Source organism: Athene cunicularia, assembly GCF_003259725.1.
Source record: "Athene cunicularia isolate RWA chromosome 6 unlocalized genomic scaffold, athCun1 chr6_part1, whole genome shotgun sequence".
NCBI classification, from domain to species: domain Eukaryota; kingdom Metazoa; phylum Chordata; class Aves; order Strigiformes; family Strigidae; genus Athene; species Athene cunicularia.
In genome coordinates, this window is record NW_020799105.1 from 18540636 (window position 1) to 18566039 (window position 25404).

Here is a 25404-nt window from a genome sequence, read left to right on the forward strand (position 1 = left end):
TAAAGATATGGGGGAAAGAGGGTGCCAGGTGTATGGGTGAGTTAATACTGTGCTCAGGGGATATATCAAATTCCCTTTGTCTCTATTCCAGTGTACTTTGTCTCAGCAGTTGTACTACCACCTCATCAACAACACACCTACATGCTGCCCATGTTTCCTGTTTATCTTCACCCACTACCCAATTATCAGTCCATGATGCTCCACACCTGCTGTGTCTTCATCCTCAGAACATGACACTGAAGCTTTTAACCCTCTTCAAACACCTACACAATGCTTTATAATAATAATAATAATATTTAGCATGTGGGAAGCTACATGAAATAATTATAGACAGTACTTCAAACACCAGATTAGCAGATCCTTACACAGTGCTGAAGATCTGCAAAAGATAGATCTACCAGTGAAAAAGCACAGTCATTTTCAGCCTGTGAGTCATGTTTAAATCCTGGTCTCCTAGAGAACTGTGAGCCCTGTCTCCTCTTTTTGCCCTAAGACTTTTCATAATAAATGCAAGAGATGCCCAGAGAGGGATCACAGGTCAGCAGGAGAGCACCTGAAAAGCAGCACAAAGGAATGCCAGCCAATAAAGCAGTCCAACTTAAATGTCTGTGTACATGCACGTAGTACGGGAAATAAAAAAGAGGAGTTAGAGACATGTGCACACCTGCAAGGCTACAATCTTATTTTCATCATGGAGACATGGTTGGATGACTCCCATGACTGGAGTGCTGGAATGGAAGGATACAGCTCTTTAGGAAAGACATGCAGGGAAGACGAGCAGGGGTCGCCTGCTATGTCATTGACCAGCTGGAGTTCATGGAGCTCGCCTGGGGATGGATGAGGAGCAGAACAAGATTTTATGGGTCAGGATTAAGGGAGGGTAGGGACTGGTGACACTACAGTGGGGGTCTGCTACAGGCCACCCAACCAGGAAGACCAAGTGGATGAACCCTCTACAGAGGAGCAGCCTCACATTCACAAGCCCTGGTCCTCACGGGGGACTTCACGCACCCTAATATCTGTTGGAGGGACAACACAGAGGACATAAGCTATCCAGGAGGTTCCTGGACTGCAATGATGATAACTTCCTTCTCCCAGTGATGGAGGAGCCACTGAGGAGAGGTGCTATGCTGAACCTTGTTCTCACCAACAAGGAGGGGCTGGTGGGGAAGGTAAGCTCCAGGGCAGCCTTGGCTGCAGTGACCAGGAAATGGTGGAGTTCAAGATCCTTCAGGCAGCGAGGAGGGCACACAGCAAGCTCGCTGCCCTGAATTTCAGGAGAGAAGACTTTGGCCTCTTCAGGGATCTGCTTGGCAGAGCACCATGGGATAAAGTTCTGGAGGCAAGAGGGGCCCAAGAAAGTTGGTTAATATCCAAGTGGATCACCTCCTTCAAGCTCATCCCAACAAAGAGGAAAGTCAGATGAAAACACCAGGAGGCCTGCATGGATGAACAAGGAGTTCCTGGACAAGCTCAAACCCCAAAAGGAAGCCTACAGAGGGTGGAAGCAAGGACAGATATCCTGGGAGGAGTACAGACAAAGTATCTGAACAGCTGGGATCAGGTTAGGAGGGCTAAAGCCCTGATGGAATTAAATCTGGCCAGGGATATCGAGGACAACGAGAAGAGCTCCTACAGGTACATTGGTGATAAAAGAAAGACTAGGGAAAAAGTGGGCCCTCTCTGGAAGGAAATGGGAGACCTGGTTACCCAGGATATGGAGAAGGCTGAGGTACTCAACAACTTCTTTGCCTCAGTCTTCACCATCAAGTGCTCCAGCCACACCGCCCCAGTCGCAGAAGGCAAAGGCAGGGACTGGGGGAATGAAGAAACACTCACTGTAGAAGATCAGGTTTGAGACTATCTAAGGAACCTGAAAGTGCTCCAAGTCCATGGGACCTGATGAGATGTATCCGTAGGTCCTGAGGGAACGGGCAGGTGAAGTGGCTGAACCACTGTCCACCATATTTGAAATGTCATGGCTTTCTGTTGAAGTCCCACTGACTGGAAAACGGGAAACATAACCCCCATTTTTAAAAAGGGAAAAAAGGAAGACCTGAGGAACTACAGGCCAGTCAATCTCACCTATGTGCCCTGCAAGATGATCCTCCTGGAAACTGTGCAGGTGCACATAGAAAATAAGGAGGTGACTGGTGACCACCAACCTGGCTTCACTAAGGGCAAACTGTGCCTGACAAATTTGGTGGCCTTCTATGACAGAGTGATAGTGTTGGTGGATACAGGAAGAGCAACTGACATCATCTACCTGGACTCCTGCAAAGCATTTGACACTGTCCCACATGACACGACATCCTTGTCTCTAAATTGGAGAGACCTGAATTTAATGAACCACTCAGTGGATAATGAAATGGCTGGATGGTGGCACTCAAAGTGTTGCAGTCAACGGCTCGATGTCCAAGTGGAGAGCAGTGACAACTGCCGTTTCTCAGGGGTCGGTATTGGGACCGGCGCTGTTTAACATCTTAGTGACATGGACAGTGGGACGGTGCACCCTCAGCAAGTTTGCTGACAACACCGAGCTGTGTGGTGCGGTGACACACTGGAGGGAAGGGATGTGCCATCCAGAGGGACCGGGACAGCCTGGAGAGGTGGGACATGCAAACCTCGTGGAGTTCAACAAGGCCAAGGGCAAGGTCCTGCACATGGGTCAAGGCAACCCCATGCAAAAATCCAGGCTGGGCGAAGAGTGGATTGAAAGCAGCCCTGAGGAGAAGGACTTGGGGGTATTAGTGGATGGAAAACTACGAGCCAGCAGTGTGCAATCACAGCCCAGAAAGCCAACCCTATCCTGGGCTGCATCAAGAGAAGCACGGACAGCATGTCCAGGGAGGTGATTCTCCCCCTCTACTCTGCTGTCATGAGACCCCACCTGCAGTGCTGTGTCCAGCTCTGGGGCCCCCAGCACAAGAAGGACATGGACCTGTTTGAGGAGTCCAGAGGAGGCCAAGAAGGCTGGAGCACCTCCCTGTGAGGACAGGCTAAGAGAGTTGGGGTTGTTCACCCTAGAGAAGAGAAGACTCTGAGGAAACCTTACTGTGACCTTCCAGTACTTAAAGGGGCTACAGGAAAGATGGGGAAGGACCCTTATGAGGGAGTGCACTGATGGGACAAGGGGTAATGGTTTTAAACTGAAAGAGGTGAGATTTAGATTAGATATAAGGAAGTAATTCTTTACTGTGGGGGTACACAGAGAATCTGTGGCTGCCCCCTCCCTGGAAGGGTTCAAGGCCAGGTTGGACGGGGCTTTGGGCAACCTAGGCTAGTGGAAGGTGTCGCTGCCCATGGCAGGGGGGTTGGAACTAGATAATCATTAAGGTCCCTTCCGACCAACACTTTCTATGAATCTATGAATCTGTAATAGATATTTTTTAAAATTCCAAGTTGATGTGGTATTATGAGAATTTGTGGAAGAACAGCTTGCAGTATGACCCACATCTGTTCTAAACACTCACTAATCTTACATGCAAATAGAAAGAATCGACATATTTAGATACCTAGATTTCTCTTTTCCTCCTTGTTCCCCACAAATGTTTGAGCTTTTTAATTCCTACCTCATAATTTTAAAATTTTGCTGCTGAGTATATAAACACATTCACATGAAATGGACCCAACTGAAATGTACTTGTCTTCAGTCTGAAGAGTCATGGATCTCAATTACATGGGTCCACTGCTTACATTTCTTCAAAAGCACAAAACCCTTAGATTTCCTCTGAACTAAGGTTAACTAGGGCAAGGCATGTATAATAAATGTGGGAAAACAAAGTGTAGAACTAGCTAGGGAGGTGATAGATTTCAATGCATAAATTTAGACTTAAATGTCCTTAACCATCTCGACTTCTATCCTTTTCGTCTTGTGCAAAATGTCCTCTAAAATATTATAGAAAACACAGTATGAAAGTCTCATATTTTTTTTAATCTTCCCTGATGATGTAGTAACAATTGGTCTAATCTAGTCTAATCTATCACTTGAAGTTTATTTCATTATCATCTTTCAATTCCATGATTCTCTCTTAAATGCAGAAGCAGCATTTTTCTTGAAGAATACATGGTGTGAGTACACATCCAAACTCGTTCTTTTGTTCCTTTCAAATCACACATGACAGTTCAAGCAGTGGTGATAGAACATGAGACTGAAAGACCATAACCATTTTTTGACTTGCGTACTGAACACAAGTTACTACTGAGAATGAAGGATAAAAAAAAAATGTCAGATAAATAGAAAAAGTTAGAGCAAAGCTATCAGAAAAAAGAGGGATGTCAATTACTTAATAAAATATGCCTGTATAAGGAGCACACTGTTGGCATTCACATTCATTTTTGTTCACAACATATTATAAATATTTTTATGTGGTGCTGATGATCCTTTTCAAGATGTCAAGCACCTCAAAAAATACTTTAATTTAATATCTTATATAAAAATGACCACTATTTATTACAGAATCACAGAATCATCTAGGTTGGAAAAGACCTTGAAGATCATCCAGTCCAACCATTAACCTAACATTGACAGTTCCCAACTACACCAGATCCCTCAGCGCTATGTGAACTCTACTTTTAAACACCCCCAGGGATGGGGACTCCACCACCTGGGCAGCCCATTCCAACACCCAACAACCCCTTCTGTAAGAAATGCTTCTAATATCCAGTATAAACCTTCCCTGGCACAACTTGAGGCCATTACTTCTTCTATCGCTGGTTCCTTGGCTCAAGAGACTCATTCCCAGCTCTCTGCACCCTCCTGTCAGGGAGCTGTAGAGGGCGATGAGGTCTCCCCTCAGCCTCCTCTTCTCCAGACTAAACCCCCCCAGTTCCCTCAGCCGCTCCCCGTACGACCTGTGCTCCAGACCCTGCACCAGCTCCGTTGCCTTTATCTGGACACGCTCGAGTCATTCAATGTCCCTTTTGTAGTGAGGAGCCCAAAACTGAACACAGTCATCGAGGTGCAGCCTCACCAGTGCCAAGTACAGGCGTAAGATCACTTCCCTGTTCCTGCTGGACATGTTATTTCTGACACAAGCCAGGATGCCACTGGTGAGTGTTTAGCAAGCTTTTTTGCAAGCCAGGTATTTATAAAAGAGTTTATAGCATGCGTGACAAAGTTAAACATTTTCCTGGTAAAGATGGAGTGCTTATTTAATTTAGGGATAGAAAAACGAGTATATTACACAAATCCATGCATATTTAAACATAAAATAAGCATATATCAGAAATTAACATTTCTCTGTAACAATCTGAAATAAGAAAATATCACCATAATAGGAGAACTATAAATTCTTGTAGCTATAGTAGGTAGAAATGAAGAACAATTTCTAAACAGCATCACTGAAACAAAAATTATTTAGAAGTCCAAAACTTCAACAGGTATTAAAAATAAATATTGAGTACAGGTAAATAAAGAGTATCTCACATTTTCTTTAAATATTCCCAACCCTTCCAATTCCCAGGTTTGTATGTGTGCAGGTGAACAAGGAACAGCAACAAAACTATCAGTGTATTCTTGCTTTTCATACACTCATTCTGAACAAGTTGGAAAAAATATATCCAAAATTGCTCAGCCAGTGACACTCTTTGCAGGCTGGGTTAGTGCCCTGTATTTACAACCCCAGGAGGTTAGTATTTGTTCATTTCTATGGCAATTTATACTAATCAATCACTTCCTGCTCTTTCTTTCTTCACTGTGTTTTTAAACCCACTAACTAGGATAGGCAGCCTTGTAGCATCTCAATAATCATTTCCTTATCCCATCTTTGCCATTGTCTTTTTGTGCTGAGACTAATGCTTTTCATTCTACTTTTCACAGTTTAGGCTATATTGCCTTTTTGAAACCTTTCAGCTCAACTGCTAAAGCATATAACAAAGCCCTTCAGATTGCCTTTGGTCGGACTATTTCATGTTTTGATAATACTATAAAGGCATATTTTTCATGGGAGGAGAGCCTCGGAACGAATACCCTTCTGCAAGTGTGATATGAATGCCTCCAGTTCTTTTGTAAAATTTGCATTGAGGTTTAGGTCTCACATGCAAAGTGGCACCATACTGTCCAGCAAACACAGGTTGCTTTTTTAAAAATTGTGGGTTTGTTTTGGCTCTATTAGTAAGTTATTTTTTGGAAAAAATGAATTAAAATATAAGAGCTTTGTTCTTTTGTGTTTTGGTTCTGACTCAAGGGACTAGTGAACACCCCAGCGTTGTACTTCACAAGAACAAAACTGCTTGATTCACATTTCTTCAGTGACCTCTTAGTGCAGATTTATCTATAGTTTCTACAAAACAGTAGACATCATTTATTTAAAGGAAACTGTTTTCCCTACAGACCTTTACTTCTTGTATCAAGTATACCAGGGGTACACCTGCAGTCGTAACATAACTTTAAACCAGTGCTGATAAACTCATGTGGGATGTGACTTCAAAATGCCAGAGTAACAGGAGCAAGGACCGGGAAGAATTTCATTCATTTTCTACACAGTGCAACATCTATTCAGGCTTGAGGAACATTTCCAAATCAAACTGGATCCAGTGGGATTTGTGATCACTTGTCATTTCTTCAGTTCTTTATTTATCATGTGTACTTTGGTAGCATCTGGAGGCCTTGCTCTATAGGGGACTGTATAAACACTGAAGAAAAATGTGATCTCTCCCATAAAATAACTTTTTAATATAACATGAAGAGAATGAATAATATCCCATCAAGGTCTTGCTTTAAATGCAAGATATTCCAAGTTTCAGGTTTAAAAGTTTATGTTTATTTTTAGCATATTCTATTTGGTCAAATGACTACTGCATATAGAAATATATGCCTACAATTATCTCCCTCTCATCAATAACTTACAAAGCTGAAATAATAATGAATGCACAGATAAGAAAAACAGAATTAAAACAGAAGGACCTAGACTCAACACCATCTATCATTAACCTGATATACTTTGTGACTCCATAATGCCTCTGAATGATGTTAATTCATATGCAATTTGCCAACGCAAAATAAATGGAGAAACTAGTAAAGGATGAAGGTGATAGAGTGGGACAGGACAAATTAAAAAGCAAAATACATTTCTGAGGGATATGAACTCTCCATTTTAGTGAACATGGAAAGTTTGACACAGTTTAATATGAAGAACAGATAATCAATTTTTTATATGTGAAATGTGAATGCTACAAGTGTGGAAGAGCTTGGGAATTCAGGAATAAAGGTCAATACCAGATGAGACCTTAAAATTTGGACACTTTCATTTGTGTCACATAACAATTTTCCTTCTGTAAAGACAAATATTAACAGGCCCAGCTGATCTATCTCTGATCTAATTTTGCATTTAAACCACCAGAAATTTTTATAACCCCAGATTCTGATCTGGCCTAAAGATGTTTTCAGTTTACATTTCCTGTTACCTTTTTCCTTGCCTTGATTTTGCAGTTGTCTCCTGCCCAAGTTCTTCAAACTAAGAGCCGCATACACTACCTTCAGCAAGCGATGAGCCTCTAAATGCAGAACCAATGCTGCGTCATGAATAGCCTAATTGAAGTGTCAAAGAAATCGCTACAGCCATTGGCCAAAGTCTCATCACAACCTTGAGCCCCTTCAGGAAAACAAATGATTAAAAATAACTTCTACCTTTGTCCAGCTTCTTCACCATGTAGCTTGCAGCACCATATGTTCTCTAATATCCAGACCTACTCAGCCAAAAAATCTCTTAAGTTTACTTCCAGTAACATAAGAAAGAAGGCAGCAGGACATGCTAACTGACATTAAGAGTTCCCTCTGCATTTGGATTACTCAGAGGATTAATTTAATCTGACATATCCTGGCAGGCTTTGGAGAAAGCCACATTCATATCCAAACTTGTGATAACAAATTAAATACTATACCCTGTTTCTGAGTCAGAGAGGTAATAAAGTCGACTTTGAAATACGTATGTTTCCGATTTAAAATAAAGAGTTTCTGATATTTTATAATATATCCAGTTCATAACTACAATATGTGAATAAACAGATGCTCCAATTTAAGCAGGTATCTATGCAGCAGGAGACTACTCTGTATACACATACATGAAAAGCTGTCATTTACACACTGCAGTAAGTACAAGACTCTCTTACCTGCAGGTTTGCACATGCTGGTGAATCATTGTGGGTGGGTATTTCATTGTTGGTGGTCTCTGAACCTGTGTTTTTAAATCTGGAAGCTGTTGTAGTTGTGGCTGTAGTGGTCTGTACTGGTAAGATGGGCTGCCACACATTCACATCAGTACCATTGCCGAAGGCCTGAATTGCATTTTCTGTAAAAACAAATTACAGACAATTTTCTATTTCTAAACAAATGGCAGAAAGCAGAACTGACTTTTCAATCATCATCATTATTATTATTATTCCATTGAAAATGTGTATTTATAGAAACCCAATTTTTATGCTTGAAAATGTGTCTTAATTTTGAACATATCAGAACCATGAACTGAGAGTCTGGGGTCACATCATTATCTGGTGCTGTCTCTTCTTTGTAATGTTCCCAGTAATTCTTGACAAAAGCTCTAGGACTTACTGTAATCATATTTGTTATCACTCAAAAGCCTCAAAAATTTACTTTCAAGATTTAAAATACAGTTTGAATGTTATGTCCTAATTCAGGCAGGTGATGTTACATAGCAAACTAAAAACAGAGCACACAAAATATTAATTTATTTTTATAGCTTCTTGTAGTAAAACTAATATGCCTGTAACTACAAAATGGTTTAACTAAGACAATCTTTTCGTTGCAGTTTTCAACTGAAATCTGCATAATTAGGTGAGGGAAGCATGCTTAAACTAAAACTTTAGAATATAGAAGTTAAAAAGCTTATCACAGTTTCATGGGATTAAAGAGTGTGTTTATGGCAAGAGTAAATTGGTTGGGTTTTTTTATAAACAAATAGAAAAACAGTTTTTAATCAGGTCTTTGGGGATTCAACATGGATTTAGGGATTTCTTATTTCAAATTCTTTGTACAAGAAATCAAACAATTTCATTAGGGACTAATATGTGGAAGTTATTAATACTTCTTCTCAGTGGTATTCCTTGCCTTATGAAATAATTTACATTTCATTCTCATCTGAAAAAAGATGTATTTTAGTCTGATATAGTTTTTAGAACTCCAAAATAGAAAAAAATAATTTGTAAAAAGCACCACAATCAGCTGGGTTGATGGAGACAATATGGGAAGAGAGGAACGATATTTTTCTTGGTTTTACCCGAATAAGACAATGTATAAAGCAATATTTTCCTATGATTTCCTAAATTAACAGTAACTCTGTTTCTATTATTGAAAGAAGGGTCATAGAAATACATGCAGCCCTTCCAGTTTTCTAACTAAAAGTGGACTTTACAGTTAGTCTTCTTTAATTATTTCATAGAATCATACTCAGTGATCTTTAGGAGTCCCTTCCAACTTCAGATCTTCTATGATAGAATCACAGAATCAGAATGGTTTGGGTTCGAAGGGACTTTTAAAAGTCATTTACAACCCCCCTGCCATGAAGAGGGACATCTTCGACTAGATCAGGTTATCCAGAGCCCGTCCAACCTGGCCTTGAATGTTTCCAGGGATGGGGCATCTACCACCCCTCTGGGCAACCTGTTCCAGTGTTTCACCACCCTCATTGTAAAAAATTTCTTCCTTATATCTAGTCTGAATCTACCCTACTTTAGTTTAAAACCACTGCCCCTCGTTCTATTGCACCAGGCCCTGCTAAAGCATCTTAGAAGACATTTTTTAGAAGCCCTCTTTAAGTATTGAAAAGGTGCAATAAGGTCTTCCTGGTGCCTTCTCTTCTCTAGGCTGAACGACCCCAACTCTCTCAGCCTTTCTTCATAGGAGAGGTGTTCCATCTCTCCCTCATATTTTTGGAAAGTTTCAAACATATAAATTATACCTGAAATACATATTTTATATAAATATAATTTTGATACATATTTCAAATATATTTCAAAAAAATGACTGTAAGGAGGTGCTCTAAGTGTATTACTGCTCTAGTAAAGATCCTTTCAGTAATTTTTATTAAATAACTCACAGCTTTTCCTCTCACTTGCCAATTCTTTTTACTGCAGTATAAAGCAGGTGTGAACAAATCCTTTGAAGAGATAGCTAGATTTACTGAATCCCATTCAGTTCAGCATGAATTCTAGAGTATGTAACTGAATGTCAGGACATTCACTTTCACAGTGGCTAAAATAAAAGTCTAAAGCTGGATTTCTAGAATTTAAGATTGGCCAAACCCTAACTGGAGAGGCAGCAATTAGGACCATTGCAATATTACCAGTGAACTTACATCTTCCAATAAAGAGGAAAAAAGTACAAGCAAGGTAATATACAGCCCCAAATTTTAGGGTGGAATATAACTTATTGGGGCCTATTAACTTGTATTTTGAGCTTTCTTGAGATTAGGGCAGTTTCACAGTTCTGATATAAACCCATAATCTGCAGAACAATGCTGACATAAAGAAACACTTTACCTAATACATGCAAAAACAAAACAATGCAATGTTTGTCTTTAATGGGGCTAATTAAAACAGACCAGAATTTTCACTTGTATTTTCACACCCGTGTTTTGAAATCAAAAATTCCACTCTAGTTTCAATTTAACACCTGTTGCAAAAGTCTTTTCACCTCTAGAGTGGAATTTCTAGACAACTACACACAGAGGTGCAAGAAAGACCAGGAGTTCAGGTGTGTACGTGGGACATGGTAAACTCAGCTTCATATCCCAGCTCCACGTCAAGCACAGTATGAATGTGACCCTAGATCTCCTACTTTCTGAGCCCTCTAGCCCTCAGGGTAGAGTCTCAGCTATTCCACTTCACATAAATAACCAAATGGGTTTCTGAATAAATATTTAAGCTAGATTTTCCACTTCTTCTGTAAATGCCCCAAATCACTGGTGTATTTTTCAGTTTGAAGGGGAAGTATACTTTAGCAAAAGAGACTAGCGAGAAATTCCTAATTTCATCCCATTGTGGAAAAAGGATTTTTGTTTTGTCTAAAAAAAGTGGGAAGGATTTTGATCTCATTCAATAAACAAATGATGTTTTCTTCAGGCACTGTAAGACCCACTAATGACAACATCAATTTTTTAAAAAAGGAACTTTTCCCATTCTCTGTACAAGAAAAAACTTTTTATTAAATCAGAAGCGTCTTCAATTTCTTCATGAAGAAGACATCTCTTACAGCTAGCATGACCATAATTTGTCTCACAGTACCCTCTAATGTCTTTGATTTGTCTTCATTAATGCTTTTATACTGATAGCAGAAGAAAGGACAAGGGATCGCTCTGTCTTTATGTTCTAAAAGGAACCTGTAACATTTTAGCAATTAATACATTCACAAATGAAAAAATTCAGATGTATTACAGTTTATAGAAATGGTAGCCCCATCAAGTCTGAAGAAAGTCTGATGCTATATTAAACTTTACCCAATCATGGTCTGAATTGTTTTCTGAGGTTTTTTTGTTAAAAGATCTTGAGTAATTGATTCATTCTTCCAAAGCTTAATAGTGGATCAAATAACAACACAAGTCACTCACATTTTGTAGACAAAGCTCCCCATATCTTAACAACATGCTGCCTGTTAAGAAGCTTCCAATGGAGATTTTCAGACCGCTATACTAAAATACAGACTGAACTCTACATTAGCATTGGCTCAAGTACATAGGGCTGGATGGGACAGTGCGGATCATCGAGTGCATTAACTATTTTTGAAAAAAACAACAATGTATGCTTACTTTCATAAGCTGATGAAATATGACTTCTAAAACCAGTAAGAATTTTTACCCTCAAAACTCCTTCTGGAAGACTATTTCTTAACTTTAGTCTGATGGTTAAAAATTGTCCAATTTCGAGCCTAAATGCGTATGGCAAATATCTCCCTTTTTGATCTTGTGCCAACATTGTCCTGTAGGTTAAATAATCCTTTTCCCTCCCTGGGCTTGCCCCTCTAATGCAATTTCAGAGAACAATCACGTATCCTTTCAACTTCTGTTCTGCTAGGCTAGGGAAGCCAAGCTCTTTTGGTCTACTCATTTATCTGAAATTAAAACTCTGATGCACACTCCACATCATCCAATTATGCTGCTCCAGGCAGACAGGAAATTTGAAAAGAGAAGCTGCCAAAATCGACTCCACTGAGCCATTCTGAAATTTATAACAGTCCCTAATTTGGAAGTGAGTTTGACTGAAAAAAAATCAATAATTTAACAAAATCTTGAAAATAGGTATCATCTAGACCTGTGTTAAAACCAGGCATCTGAGATCAAGTAGCCTAAAAAACCTGAAGCTTGGCTATAAATTGCAAGCACAATCCAATTTATACTTACCTACAGCAAATCCTTCATATCATAAACTACATGTCTTTTTTTATATGAAGTTCTTAAATTATACAGAATCCCCTCAGGTGTTGCAATTTTTTGGTACAGATGCTGCCTGACTGTTAGGCTCCGAACATGATCTGTGATGTAAACATATTTCTATATGACATAACTTTGTTATTTGATTTTTTTTCCAAAAGCTTCTCATATTTGCAATCTCAGCCATAAATCATAGTAACAGGCTTATTTGCTCATTTGTTTAATTCTTACACCTACAGCAGAACCATGCTTACAAAGTCCAAAGAGATGGCCTTGATGTATCATAACATACTTAAACAGTAAAGAAATGTCAGAAAACATCCTAAACCACATTTAAATACATTTAATTTTGTACTCACTAAGGCATGTATTGTCCTGGAAGAAATTCAGGAATTTCATGCATTCATCTCTGTCATTACCGCTGTTGTTGCAGTCACACCACGGGGCAACGCTGAGACTATTTGAGTCTATGTAGTTTGGTGTCATCACTGTGCCTATTAACAAAGAGTGAAGTACAGTACTGTAAGCAACCTTTGCACTGAAATATTCTTTCCATACTAAGAAGACAGCAAACAGCACTTGGTAGGTCATGTATTCAGCGCTGGATTCACGAGGCAGACCCATGGCAGGGCTCTAACTTCCAGACTTAACCGTTCCTGGCTCTTTGACACCCAGCCCTGTGCCATACTTCACGCCCTCAGTTGTTTGAATGCAACCACTTTAGGGACTGTAACATGACTCACACATTAAAGACCCATTCCTTTCCTCCAAAAAGGTTTATATTGCACTCCCACAGACAGCTTCATCAGCAGAACTGACAGGTAGAAAACTGTGGCACAGGAGAGGGGTGGATTGGGGGAAGGTGGGAGCCTCTTAAAAGGCTTTGCTGCCACATCAAACATTTGTGGACCTGCGTTCTTAGAGTTGCACTCTAAAAATCCAATTTTTCTTTTTCACTTGTGGGGTTGGGTTTTTTTTTCATTTTGTTGTTGCTGCAAATAAATGGCTGAAACTAGACATCTAAACCTGAGCTTCCTCCTTGAGTTGCAGCCAGGCTGAAAAAATATTTCTGAAACACGTGAGCAAGGAAAATGCTAGTCATGCTGAGAGGAGCCCTAATACATCTTGAAGGAGCATGAACCCCATGGTGTTCGTTAGGGCCCTGCCAACAGAGTGGGTTATGGCCATGAACAAAGCAAAAACATAACCATTATGCATATGGTACAGTAGATTCTTTGCAGGCAATAAATTACTATTAACCTTGCTGTGTCACTACTTTTTCAGTACAGCGATTGTTTCCTAAACATTGTCAACAGCTTGCAACCACAGGTTCATTCTAACTCTATTACAAATTCCTGGGTAAATATTCTCACATTTATATGTCAACTCAAGGTTATCAAGAATGAAATGAAACCAAAGAATACATTTTGTGTCCTAAAAAATATACAGCAACTGTTCATCACTCATCTGGATCAGGCAACTGTTATATGATCAGCACTTACTCAAACAAGTAGTCTCACTGAAGGCATTGCACCAGCAGGTCAGAGATTTCAAACTTCCCTAGGGATTGAGAAGTTTGAAACTTTGTCTGACCAAATAGAAAAAATTAAATAAAAAGGTGTAAGTATGCTAGACGTGTACTGATGACAACTGTTTCAGGAAACACGTTCCTCCGTTGTTAATCTACATGCCTAGGACAGGCTATATATCATGAGGAAATGTGATCACATCTCCTCAAAACTGACGTCAAAGAAGCCATTAAGAAGATAGAATAGATGAGGGATAAATATTAGAGATCCAAAGTGTACACTAGCAGAGAAAATTTGGTCCATAGGTCCAGGGTTCAAGAGCCTGCAGTAACACACAGGAAAGGGCTAGCAAACATCAAGCTAAACAGAGGAATATTAGAAATAACACTAATCACAGAATGATGTCAAATAGCCTTTCAGTCACCAGGCAGCACTGGGAAGTGAACAAATCAACATGCAAACTGCTTCATGCATGACGTGAGAGACAAGGAAGAACAGACATTAAGGGATGGCCTGAAAAAGCTTGCAATGTATGTGAAAACGAATGTAGTCCCACTGCCAAACTCACAAAAAGAATCTTTTGTCTTTTTGGGGATGTTCTTAAATTAGAATGCAATCCCATACCTTTATCTAGTTCTAGCTTTTAACAGATAGTTGCTGTAATAATTACTCAAATTCTACATGAGATTAGCACAGGAGTAAATAGAACAGTTCAAAATTTATTAAATGAAGGTAGAGAATTTAGTAAAATAGGCAAATATCATTTGCCCCATTAATGAAAACTTGACAGTAGATAAATAAGAAGAGGAATGATGTTAAATTAAAATAAAACAAATGAAAATATCTGTCCATTATCCATTTGATGGTTCAGTACACTATTTCAACCATGTGACATGATCTGAAAAGAAGAGAGAGAAAATGAAAACCAAGAGGATTTTGCAAATGGAAAGAAAACAGAAGGCTTCAAAAAAAAAAAAAAAAAAAGGGCAGCTAAGTAGCAAAAGCTTAGTGCAGGGTTAAAAAAACAGAAAGGTTTTGAGGAAATGAAAAAGGTCACTGAAGTAAGACTTTCTTATCACGAGAAGGTAATAAGGTAATTAAAATGGGTCAAGACAGGGGCTAAAAGTGTAAGAGATACCAAGATATAATTAGGGTTGATGAATACAGGAAAGACAGGACAAGGAATGTGTATATCCAGCACACAAACTGTACATCCAGCAAAAACAGTGTGGCTGAAAGAGCAGCTAGTAGAAAATCAGTCTGTCATTTAAACCTGGGGGCAGATGTGAACCCAACCGGATTATATGCTTGGTTTCCTGGGCTTGATTTTCTTTTTTTCCCAGCAATGTGTGTGTCTTCCCCCACCCTCCCTCCCCCCCACCCTGCTAGCTGGCATCTTGGAAATTCTGCTGAAGGACACTAACAGATCACAGAAACCATGGTGGTTGGCAGTCAAAAAGATGTGCTTGGTTTTCTGTGTTCTATGTATCGAATAGTTCTGTGATGATCTCAGTAGCAAGCAGTCAGGTGTCCGTATTTTAGACAAAAGCAGAATGACCTGAACACAGGGTACAGAGGTCACTCAAAATAGGGTCAGTTAAGAACAAGAAGATGGATGGTGAGTCCAGGAGGAGAGGCATGTGACTGAAGTTCCTCCGGTCCAAAGAAACTCCGGCTCATTCATACAAACTCTCATGGAATTCCCAGGGAAATTAGATAGATTTTACTGAAGACAAGGGAAATGTGTCAGAAAGTGAATGCTAAAGCAGATCTTGAAGTCATCAGTTAGAGCAATACCTAACCGATGTGGGAACGCAGACAGGTCCGGATGGCTTAACTAGGCTGTAACCAAAGCAATGAATCTCAGACATGGCTATCTCCAGTCTTATTCTAGATTTAATAATTTTGAAATTTTCTGTTATTTTATTAAAAATATTAATTTATCATTATAACAAGGAGCCTAAAGTAATGAATTAAGATTTTCAAAATTGCTGTGATATATACATATCTTTAAATTTACAAATATAACATCCTGATGCAACTTTAAAGCCCCCTATATAGACTGTTCTCCATTGAACATGTAAAGCACCTCAGACAAAAACTGTGCCTGACTACTTCCACTTAATTTCAGGTGGGATTCCACTAATTTCTGTGAAGTTAACTGTGATTTACATCACTGTATGTGACATCAAAATCACATCCACTGTACCTTTCCATAGGAAATTCCTCAATTTCCTGAACAAACTTCATAGAGGTGCAAGTTTTGCTACATTTAATTAAATGGTTAAATGAAATAATATTTAACAAACAATATTTTGTCTTAATTAAAACACCTGGAACTCCTGAAGCTCTGATGAATGAATGAATCTGTAACAGTTTCTTAATCAAAGTCTACCTACCTCCTTCTTCTGTGTTTTATATAAATTAAGCAGACATTTGAAAGATTATACCTCTGATTTCTATCTCAGCATCTTACAAATTTGATGGCCTTCACATAATTTACTCCACTTTTATATCACCTTGATATCAGAAGCAGGCCTTTACTGCTTCATCACGTGGAAGTTTTGTTTTGGTAATTTTCTTGGTTTATTAAAATTTCTACCAAGAAGTAAAAACTCTTGTAACATTAGTCAGTTCCTATCTTTCTGCATGTGTCTAGGGGCTAGTAGGAAGGAAGAAAAATATTTACTTTTCCCTTTGAAAATTAGATCTCCTTTTGATTTCAAGTCATTAGGGATCCATTCCACATTTCTGACGTGTGACAGTGTTTTGGTCATCCACAGTACCACAAAAACACCTGACTACAGAAACTGGGTCATACTTGGGGTTTAAATAAAAAAATGGATCCAACAAAACTGCCAGCAAAATTCACTACGTCCAGCAAAAACTTCCTGGCAGCTCTTACCCAGAGTATCTATTAGTAACAGTTACTCTCTTTGCCAGCAGCTAGACTTCTTAATCTCATTGACTAGATCAGATTTCAAGGCTATTCAAGTCTTTGTTTTAGAGTCAAATGGTATTCTGTCATAACTGTTCATATGTCATACCCTTTTCATACTGTCTTCATCTCTTAAATCATAGAAGCATATCCTTTGAAACCATCACATCTTATCTTACCAGTTACCACGTAGACTTACCTCACTTTTTATCTGCTAGAGTAATAAGAATGATAACAATAAGCCAGTGAATATAGCTTTCAGTCATTTTACAGCAAACTCAACCTATTTTAGAAATATTTGATTTTGGATATAATCTCCAGAGACATTTATTTAACAGCAGGATCTGATTCAGGGCCTCAGCTGGGACCTTCATGCCCAACAGAAGGGGATATTACTGCATCGCAGCAGGTGCAGGCTGTAAGCTTAAAAACATCTTATCTGGTGGCCTTTAAAATGTGTTTGTTTCAGAGTGTTGACATTCACTTATTCTTTATTGCCCAGCCATGGTATTTCTACAAGTTCAGCTTCCTGAGATGATCTCTCTCTTTCAGGAATCAAATACTGTGTGTGGTATATGGAATCTGGCTTGCATAAAGGCATTCTTGTGCCAGTGGACAGTCAGGAAGGTGACAGCAAACAAAATTAATTATGTTGGGGAGGGAAGAGGATTTCAGAAGATAAATTTGGTCTCAGTTCACCTCCGTTGACAGGCATCTCAGCAAACATTTAGAGAGGACAGAAGGACATAAGATAAAAACAGCAGCTGGAAGTGAAACAAGGCTGGGCTCCTCTATTGTCTCATTCCTCAAATGTCCTGCAAATTTCCCCTGAAGGTATTTACCCATCCTTGTGAGGACTGCTGCAAAATCAACCAACCTGCAGTTCCACTCATTCTTTTTAAATTCTTACTTCACTGTCCTATACAAATTCAACCACCTCAATAAGGTTTACTTTGTAAGCCTGAATTTATTTCAAATTCAAGCACCTTTCTCTCCTTATCTTCTATCCTTGATTTCCCTACAATGTACAAATTTACCTCAGGAATCTTTGTAAGGTAAAACAGGGCCAGTACACTCGGGTGGTGAATTTTGCCTAGTATCATATTGTAAAGTCTTACATTCCACAGTTTTTATTTCATGTGGGCCTTCAAAATATAGTTTGAGTGTTTTCCTTAGACTGAGCAAGCCCCCACCCTTCCTTGTCTTCTTACCAATAAGCCCCGAGTAAGCAAGGAGGCAGTCAGCATAGTTCTCCTTCAGACAGCTACTAACAGACCGTGACTCAGGCTGGCAGTTTGTGAAGAAATCTGCAAGGCGAGATCTGCAACATAAAGAAAAATGCATATCTTTAAAAATCAAGCCTGCAGGCATTCTTACCTTTTTTTTTTTTTTTTTTTTTTTTTTTTTTTTTTTTTTTTTGGACAAGGCTTAATATTCTTTAACTTAAATATATATTGGACACATTTCAGCTGATGAAAGTCTCTTTCTAAGACGTGTCTCTTTCCAGAATCCATTTTTGATGTCAGAACCAAAAAGTGTAGGAAAACAGTAAAAAGGGACAGAACAACAGGGAACTGCCTGCCTCTTAGTAAAAGAAACGCTTTGCATTTTCATGCCAAAAGAAAGACAAAGAGCCATTTTATCATAAGATCAGACATTTTGCCTGGATATGAACTCTAACTAGAATCTGTTAAATAACAGATTCAGAGTAAAGTTTCTGCTGTTTTACAGTTTACACAAAACTGTATGTTTGTGCTCACAGAGTCCTCTTACTACATGACTCGAGGCAGAACCTACGTTGGTACTGCCCAGAGTTTCCAGGGAAGGGGCTTACCCCTGCTCTAGACTGGCCTGCAGAACCAGCTGGCTGAACTGGGGTAGCAGGCACATCCAGATGGCTTGGTCTGCACAGCTCCCCGGAGCCATGGTACTGAGAATCTATTTGTTCTTGTAAAATGTGCATTTATCCAAAGCCTACAGTATTGAGCCCAGGGCTGGGAAGAAGGCAATGTGTGCTCTGCATCGAGTCCTGCTGCTGAATGGCCGTATTATCTTCACTTATCTCAGCTACCCCACGTCCAAGAGCAGGAGAGCACTGCCTACTTACAGAAAGTGCTTTAAGACTAAGAGTGAAGCTGTATTGCAATTAACAGATTACTACCACCCTGGAAAACAAAAAATAATGGACCAGCAGCCAAGAACTCTTCTGGTTATTTGAGCTTTAAAGGCCACATAATGCTCCTGTTCAGGTCTGTAAAATTCAAGAGGCATTACTCGAGGTGAGCCAAGGTCCCACATTCTAAGGTCACTCTCCTGTCCATCTTGGCCTACTCTCCTCAGCTCCACTAGTGCTTTCATTTCGACTCATAAACTTGGACCAGTGACTTTTGTTTATTTATAAAATGTCATTTAGACCTTTATCTCCACGAACAAAATTATTTAACCTCCCTATTTCAATATTCTCTTCTGTGAAAAATGGATGAAAATGTTCTTTTGCATATAACAACTCATGGTGATGTTTCAGGACCAGGTGCTTAATCTTTGCAAATCCCTCTAAAAATCAGAATAGTGTGATCTATGCATTTACAGCACTGCTCTAGCATTATGTAGATTTTCAGCATAAATGCTCTTTTTTAGTTTTGCAAGGAAAACACAAGAGTTAGCAGAAACAAGTGATTTGCAAGTGATTTACTTTATTTGTTTACATGCTCCAGAGACTAATTATCTTTGTTTGCTTTATTGTTTTACCTGTCTCAGAATGGAATTGGATGTACCTCATTAATTGGCCTGAAAGTAGTGATGGGCAAACTTCAAAAGGTTCACAGGCTTAGTTTGAGAAATCATCCTATAAATAGACTGCATGCAAACTGCACCTGAATTTATCTGAGCTATTCTCGTGACCTCTTTTTAGTTCCATCCCTCACTAGCTGTACTGACACCAGCAAATCCATGGTTGCCTTCAAACTATAGTCAACTGTAAGTTTTTCACTCCCTCCCTTCCCTTATTTAACCTTGAGATCGACATCTGTATCCTTAATAGCTTTCAAAAGTCAAGCTCTTTACCGATTCTTTTAGACGCCCTCTATGTATACATAAATTTCTAAATTTCCTTAAATCTCTACTCTGCCGGTGAATATATACTGTACTTATCATGGGACAGGCTGAGAAGAAATGGATTCCAAGGTATGGGAAGAGATAAACAGCAGCACTATGAAGAAAACCTGGGCAGGGAAACCCTGTGTCACTGCAGTGATTCCTCTCTCAGTCAATAATTAAGATAATGGCTCAGATCCAGCCTTCTGGGCAATAGGGAACAAAAACAGTTGGCAGTTTCTAAGGTTTTTACAATTTCTACTAATATCTGGATAAAGTCTGGTTTAGGACAGAAGCGAGACTATTACATCTGTCTAGTATGAAAAACGCTTGCCATGGTAGAAAGAACAAGCCTGCTGTACGTGCAGTATTTTTGCATTTCTAAAACAAAGTAGTTCCTCGGATTTAAATTTCATTATTTATGTGACCACAAATAAATCTTTTTGGAGATGCAATTATACGATCAGCATCTTGATAATCCTGAAAACATCTCTTGCAATCATTTCATCATTCTTAAATGTCCAGTTCTCCCTTAGTTTATTAGGTGCAGTGGTCCAGAGATCATTTAATACATTCCTCTCCTCTAAGTGTTTTTAAGGACTGATAACTGTGGAATAACACCAGTCGTTTACTACCCAGTCTGCTTAAAAAATGTATTTGTTGTAAACCCCAAAGGAGGCTAAACATTTCTCTGCTGATCCCTTTTGCATACAGTTTGATTTCTATGTTAATTTCTGAAGAATTTTTGTGGTCATAAAAGGTAATGATCTGACAGTGTTGCACATTTAAGTTTTCGTAAGGCAAATATAGTTCAGATTGCTCTGGTCCAAGCATTACTGGACATCACCATACACCTCCTCCCTAGTGAGTCATTCAAACTTCATACTATCAAAGTTCTCACTCTCTCCTGAGCTGTTAACTACACCTGATACTTATGTGGATTCATTTCCACTGGAGATAAAGTCAAGGCCAGCAAATAAAAAAAGAGACAGACCTCCTCCATCTGCCATAAAATAACTCCATTATTTTCAGCGAAGATCTGCTGATTAACACTCACTGAAGAGCTAGCCCCAAACATTTCCAGCAGACTGGCACTGATGAAAGTGTGCTCATCAGCAATACCTAAACAGTGGTACTGCTATTTATCCAGAGAGAGACAAATATGCCTAATTAGAGACCATAGAATCATTTATTCTAAAGTAATGCACATGATATTAAGATCTGTCTGGGTAAAAGAGACAATCCTTCTAGAGATGCTGAAAAAGAGCAATCAGATGACAGCAGTCCTATAAAAAAAATGCATAGTGTTAACTTAGTGTTCCTTCAGCAGGAAGCAACCTGTAGGTAGTCACTTGTGGGTAAGTATCTAACCCATGACTGACCATACCGGTAACCTCGAGAACAAACAGAGCTTGCCACATGTGTGCCTTCAAGTGTGCACAATTTTACATGTACATATATGTATCTATGCTAGATGCCTGGATAGAAAGAGGCAGTTTTATACTCCACACAATATGTAGCAGAACCACATTTAAAAGGAACTATTAATTTATTTCTCGGCTGAATCACAAATCCTGTTTGTGCACAGCAGCATTAATGATTTTTTCCTTTCCTTTGCATAAAAAAAAAGGAACTGAAGAGAACCACACAGAAATATTCTTCCTAGGAAGAAGAAAAAAAAAAATCTTCTCTTTGTAGGGCAAAAAAAACACCAAGTAAATGAGTCCTGGAAAATCTCCTCAAAGTAAACTGCAGATCTGTAAAGCTTACTTTAAATATTTTGTATACCACTAACTAAAAAAAATAAGAATAATCCTATTGGCAAATTCAAAGAAAATCTGCTCAAACAACAAACAGTCTTTCTGAGAAGAGAGAAAAAAAAAAAACCAAACCAAAACCAAAAACCTGCTATTCTCTAATGCTTTGTATTAGCACCAGTGAAATCATTTGTAACAGTTAAAAACACGAAGAAACCAAAGTTAATTTGTTTTCCTTATGATAGTGGTTCTTCAAATACTCAGCAGGATAAATCAAAACTTTTATATTTTGCTTACAAATAAGCTTTGCTAATAGCAGTATTGTGTTTAATCTACATACTATTTTTGAGGCAATTTAATTTTATATTACCACAGCCTGTTGCATAGGCAATGATAACATTGATTAGGTTTTAACTATTTTTTATTCTCAAGGTTTTGTAAAAGTTCTTTGATGTTCTGAAGTTATCTTTGATATTTATCTCTTCTTCCCCTTTAAAGTTGGTCCGCTCAGCTTTAGTACTGGTGCAATATTTAAAAGCATGATATAAACATTGAAGTTGCAAAAAATATCTAAAACTGCATTTTTAGTTTGGACCTGGTGTAAATCATGGCCTATTGGAAAGCAACTCTACGAACGAGACATATGAGTCCTCTCTGAGAAGCACCCTCATCACTGGGCTAGCAGATGTTCTCTTATTTTTTTCTCTCTGGCTGTATTCATCTTCAATTGCTGGTACAGAGGGGCTGAACCTTCAGAGAGAGAAATCTTCTCTTAGCCTTGCTTTTGCACTGGTGATCTTCGGACCAAGGCCGTCATTGAATCTGGATCTCCCACTGCCTGCACACACGTATGCTGTGATGTCCAAGTGAGTGGTTACAACCACTTGCCAAGTCGGTCCACGCAGGGATCGACAGCTGCTGTCCTCTGCGCTCACCTCGGTGACGTTAAGTGAAGTCTAGACATGGTCACTGCCACCTCTCTTTACACTGCTCTCTGTGTTTAGGTACCTATTTGTGGCTCAACAGTAGTAACATAAAGAGTACGTAAATGCCAACGCTGAGTGACTGGGGTGACTACACTAATTAGTCAAAGCTGCTCTAGTGTCTAGACACCATTTGGCAGACACCGTATAGTCACGTAAGGGAAGTGCTGCATCAATATTCAAAACAGAAAAGAAGTATAAATCTGACACTGAAAAAATTCAGACTAAGTCAATGAATATGTGTCATAGTGATAAATGACACCATTACAGAAAGAAAACAAGCCAAAATACTTGTTCTTCTTTTGTGGGGGTCAAATGCAGCATCCTCCTCTATAGCTACAAATAGCTCCCGTATACCTTGGGTGGTGCTGTTTCTGCTGGGATGCACTAGTGGCAAGAGGGGTTGGTATGTGGCCAAACTAATGGCTTCACTGTTGGAGGAGCTTTTCATTTTCTCTTTGTTTCATAAACACACAGTGAGTGGGCAGTGAGAAAATGAGGCAAAGGCTGCATAAGAAACTCTATCAACCAGCGAGACGAAAAAAGCCTCAGAGCAGCTCCATCACAAGAGACATGACCCTCCCAGCACCTAGTAGCATAACTTTGACCCAGTTTTTTTTCATTAAAAGACACTAGAGCTGCGTCACACTAATATATCTTATACCTCCTTAGTTACGTACACACACAATTGAGCACCTGTGAACAACTATAAATTTTGACAGCTTTTTAAAATGGTCATTTCTACATATATTTATTAAATAGCAACTCCATTAATTTTTTTCAGCAAAAAGGTTAGTTTTCCTTTGGTTGCCACCCTCCTTCTCAAATAATGACAGTGTCTGGGCCCTGAGAGCAGTAATGACCCTGCCCGCCCCTGGGGCTTCCCCTACCTAGCCTATGGCCCAGGACCCCATTCCAGCCCCCCAAAGTCCTGTGTCCCTGCCCCAGTGATACTGTAGGGCCCTGGTCTCCAGTCCCCCACGGCCCTGCCCTGCCCAGCCATGTGCCTCACTGAGCCTGGGCTACCCATGGGCCGATGTCCCAGCCTGTCCCCCAGGAAGGTGCCCGAAGCCCAGGACTGCCCCGCTCCCAGGTTGGGGTGGCAGGATGAGTCCTGCCCGAAGGGTCCTGCCTTGCCTGTCCCAGGGCGTTCCCCATGGACCTCAGGGAGTCCCCAGCCCATGCTGCACCCTGACACACAGCTCAGCACTTGTATCTTTGGGGAAGTGAGAAGGAAGGTTAAAAAAGTAAAGATCTGACGGCAGATCATTTGGCTCCCAAGACCTGAAAAATGAAAAAAGCAGTTTCTCTCACATGAGCAGACCCAATTCTTTTGCAACATTGGCAGAAACCATTACAGGATCTTGGACAACAAATATTAGCTAGTAACCAAAAGATGGGGTTTTTTAAATCTGGTTTTGCTTCTGTTTTGTTTGTTTGTTTTTTTTTAATGACTGACAGCCCACACAAATATTTGATTCTGGATTCGATTTATCTCTAAAAATTATGTTGTTCATCTGGACATAAAATAGACAATCCCCAATTACATACAGGCAGCCTATTTGGATTGTGGAATAACTGGATACAGAAGCAACCAGAGATCATGCAAGATTCATTCAGTTGCTTATTAGGATCACTACTGCTTTTTTATTCAGTTGCCTCTTAGCATCACAAATGCTTGCTCAGAGCATCAGGCACAGACACGACAGTGCACCAAAGCCGGTTCCCCTCCAGCTGAGCACCCACACTGACCCAGACTGGCTAGCTGACTCTCTGTAACATGTTCCCCACCATATCTGCCAGTACCTATGTTATCCAGCATTTTTATTTACCAAGGAAGTTCTAGACATCTAGTACCCCCAATACTGGAGAGCTAACTATTAAAAATTCACTTATGCAAAATGAAAAATATTTCCATCTATGCATATCTATATTTTAAAATTAACATTACATTCTTTCTATTTTTCTACTAACAAAGTTCATTTTTCTGAGTAACAAGTGCTCTAAAGCAAGCATACCCCACAGCCATGTTCTATTATTGTATTTTATGCAAAGCAAAATAAAGTTATATACCATTTTCTGTTAATATTAATCTTTCCCCTTGCTCATGTCATCTGCTAGAGACCTGTTAGATCTTTTTATTTACACAATGTCTGCTACAGAAAATCAAAATAACCTAACAAAACACTAATCTCAGTTTATCAATGTTAGGTAAATCCTCTAAGTGACTCAATATTGTGCATGAGAGTAATTTTAATTTAATATATTAGGTTTCATTTGGGTTTAAGAAAAACTATGGAGCTCAAATGTGATTCTAAACAAGTATGATTTATTTGCAATTGGGTAATATAAACATTTTTATACTACTGACCTTTTGTGTAATAAAACCAATTTTGAAAAATCTGGTGCAAATCCTGAGCACAAGATAATGCAATAAAGAACTAGAACAGTGATTCTCAGATGCAGTGACACAAACCAGAATTTTCTCTTTCTGTTTGCAAAAAAATTACCTCACATCATTTTTTAGAGGCCTGTTTGAGAGAACATCTGGAAAGCATTCCACAGGAAATCAAACCTATATTAAATATGTTTTGTGGGGCTCTGTTTCCTTGCACTGACTTTAAGCATGCACAATGTGTTTCTGTCTTCTCAGCTGCAAAGAAAACACTTCTCTGATAATCTTCTACAAAATGATAGCTGAACTGTCAGTCTGTGATTTCT

At 39.2% G+C, this 25404-nt stretch overlaps 1 protein-coding gene across 1 annotated transcript in view; it reads right to left on the minus strand.

Annotated features, from left to right (window-relative positions):
* Positions 1–25404, minus strand: part of GFRA1 (GDNF family receptor alpha 1) — a 144782-nt gene that overhangs the window by 22662 nt on the left and 96716 nt on the right. The window contains exons 5-7 of the mRNA XM_026851526.1: positions 18062–18171; positions 12743–12877; positions 8113–8291 (exon numbers count right to left, since the gene is read on the minus strand). Of these exons, the coding sequence (XP_026707327.1) occupies positions 8113–8291; positions 12743–12877; positions 18062–18171 (424 nt within the window). The remainder of the gene's footprint in view (positions 1–8112; positions 8292–12742; positions 12878–18061; positions 18172–25404) is intronic.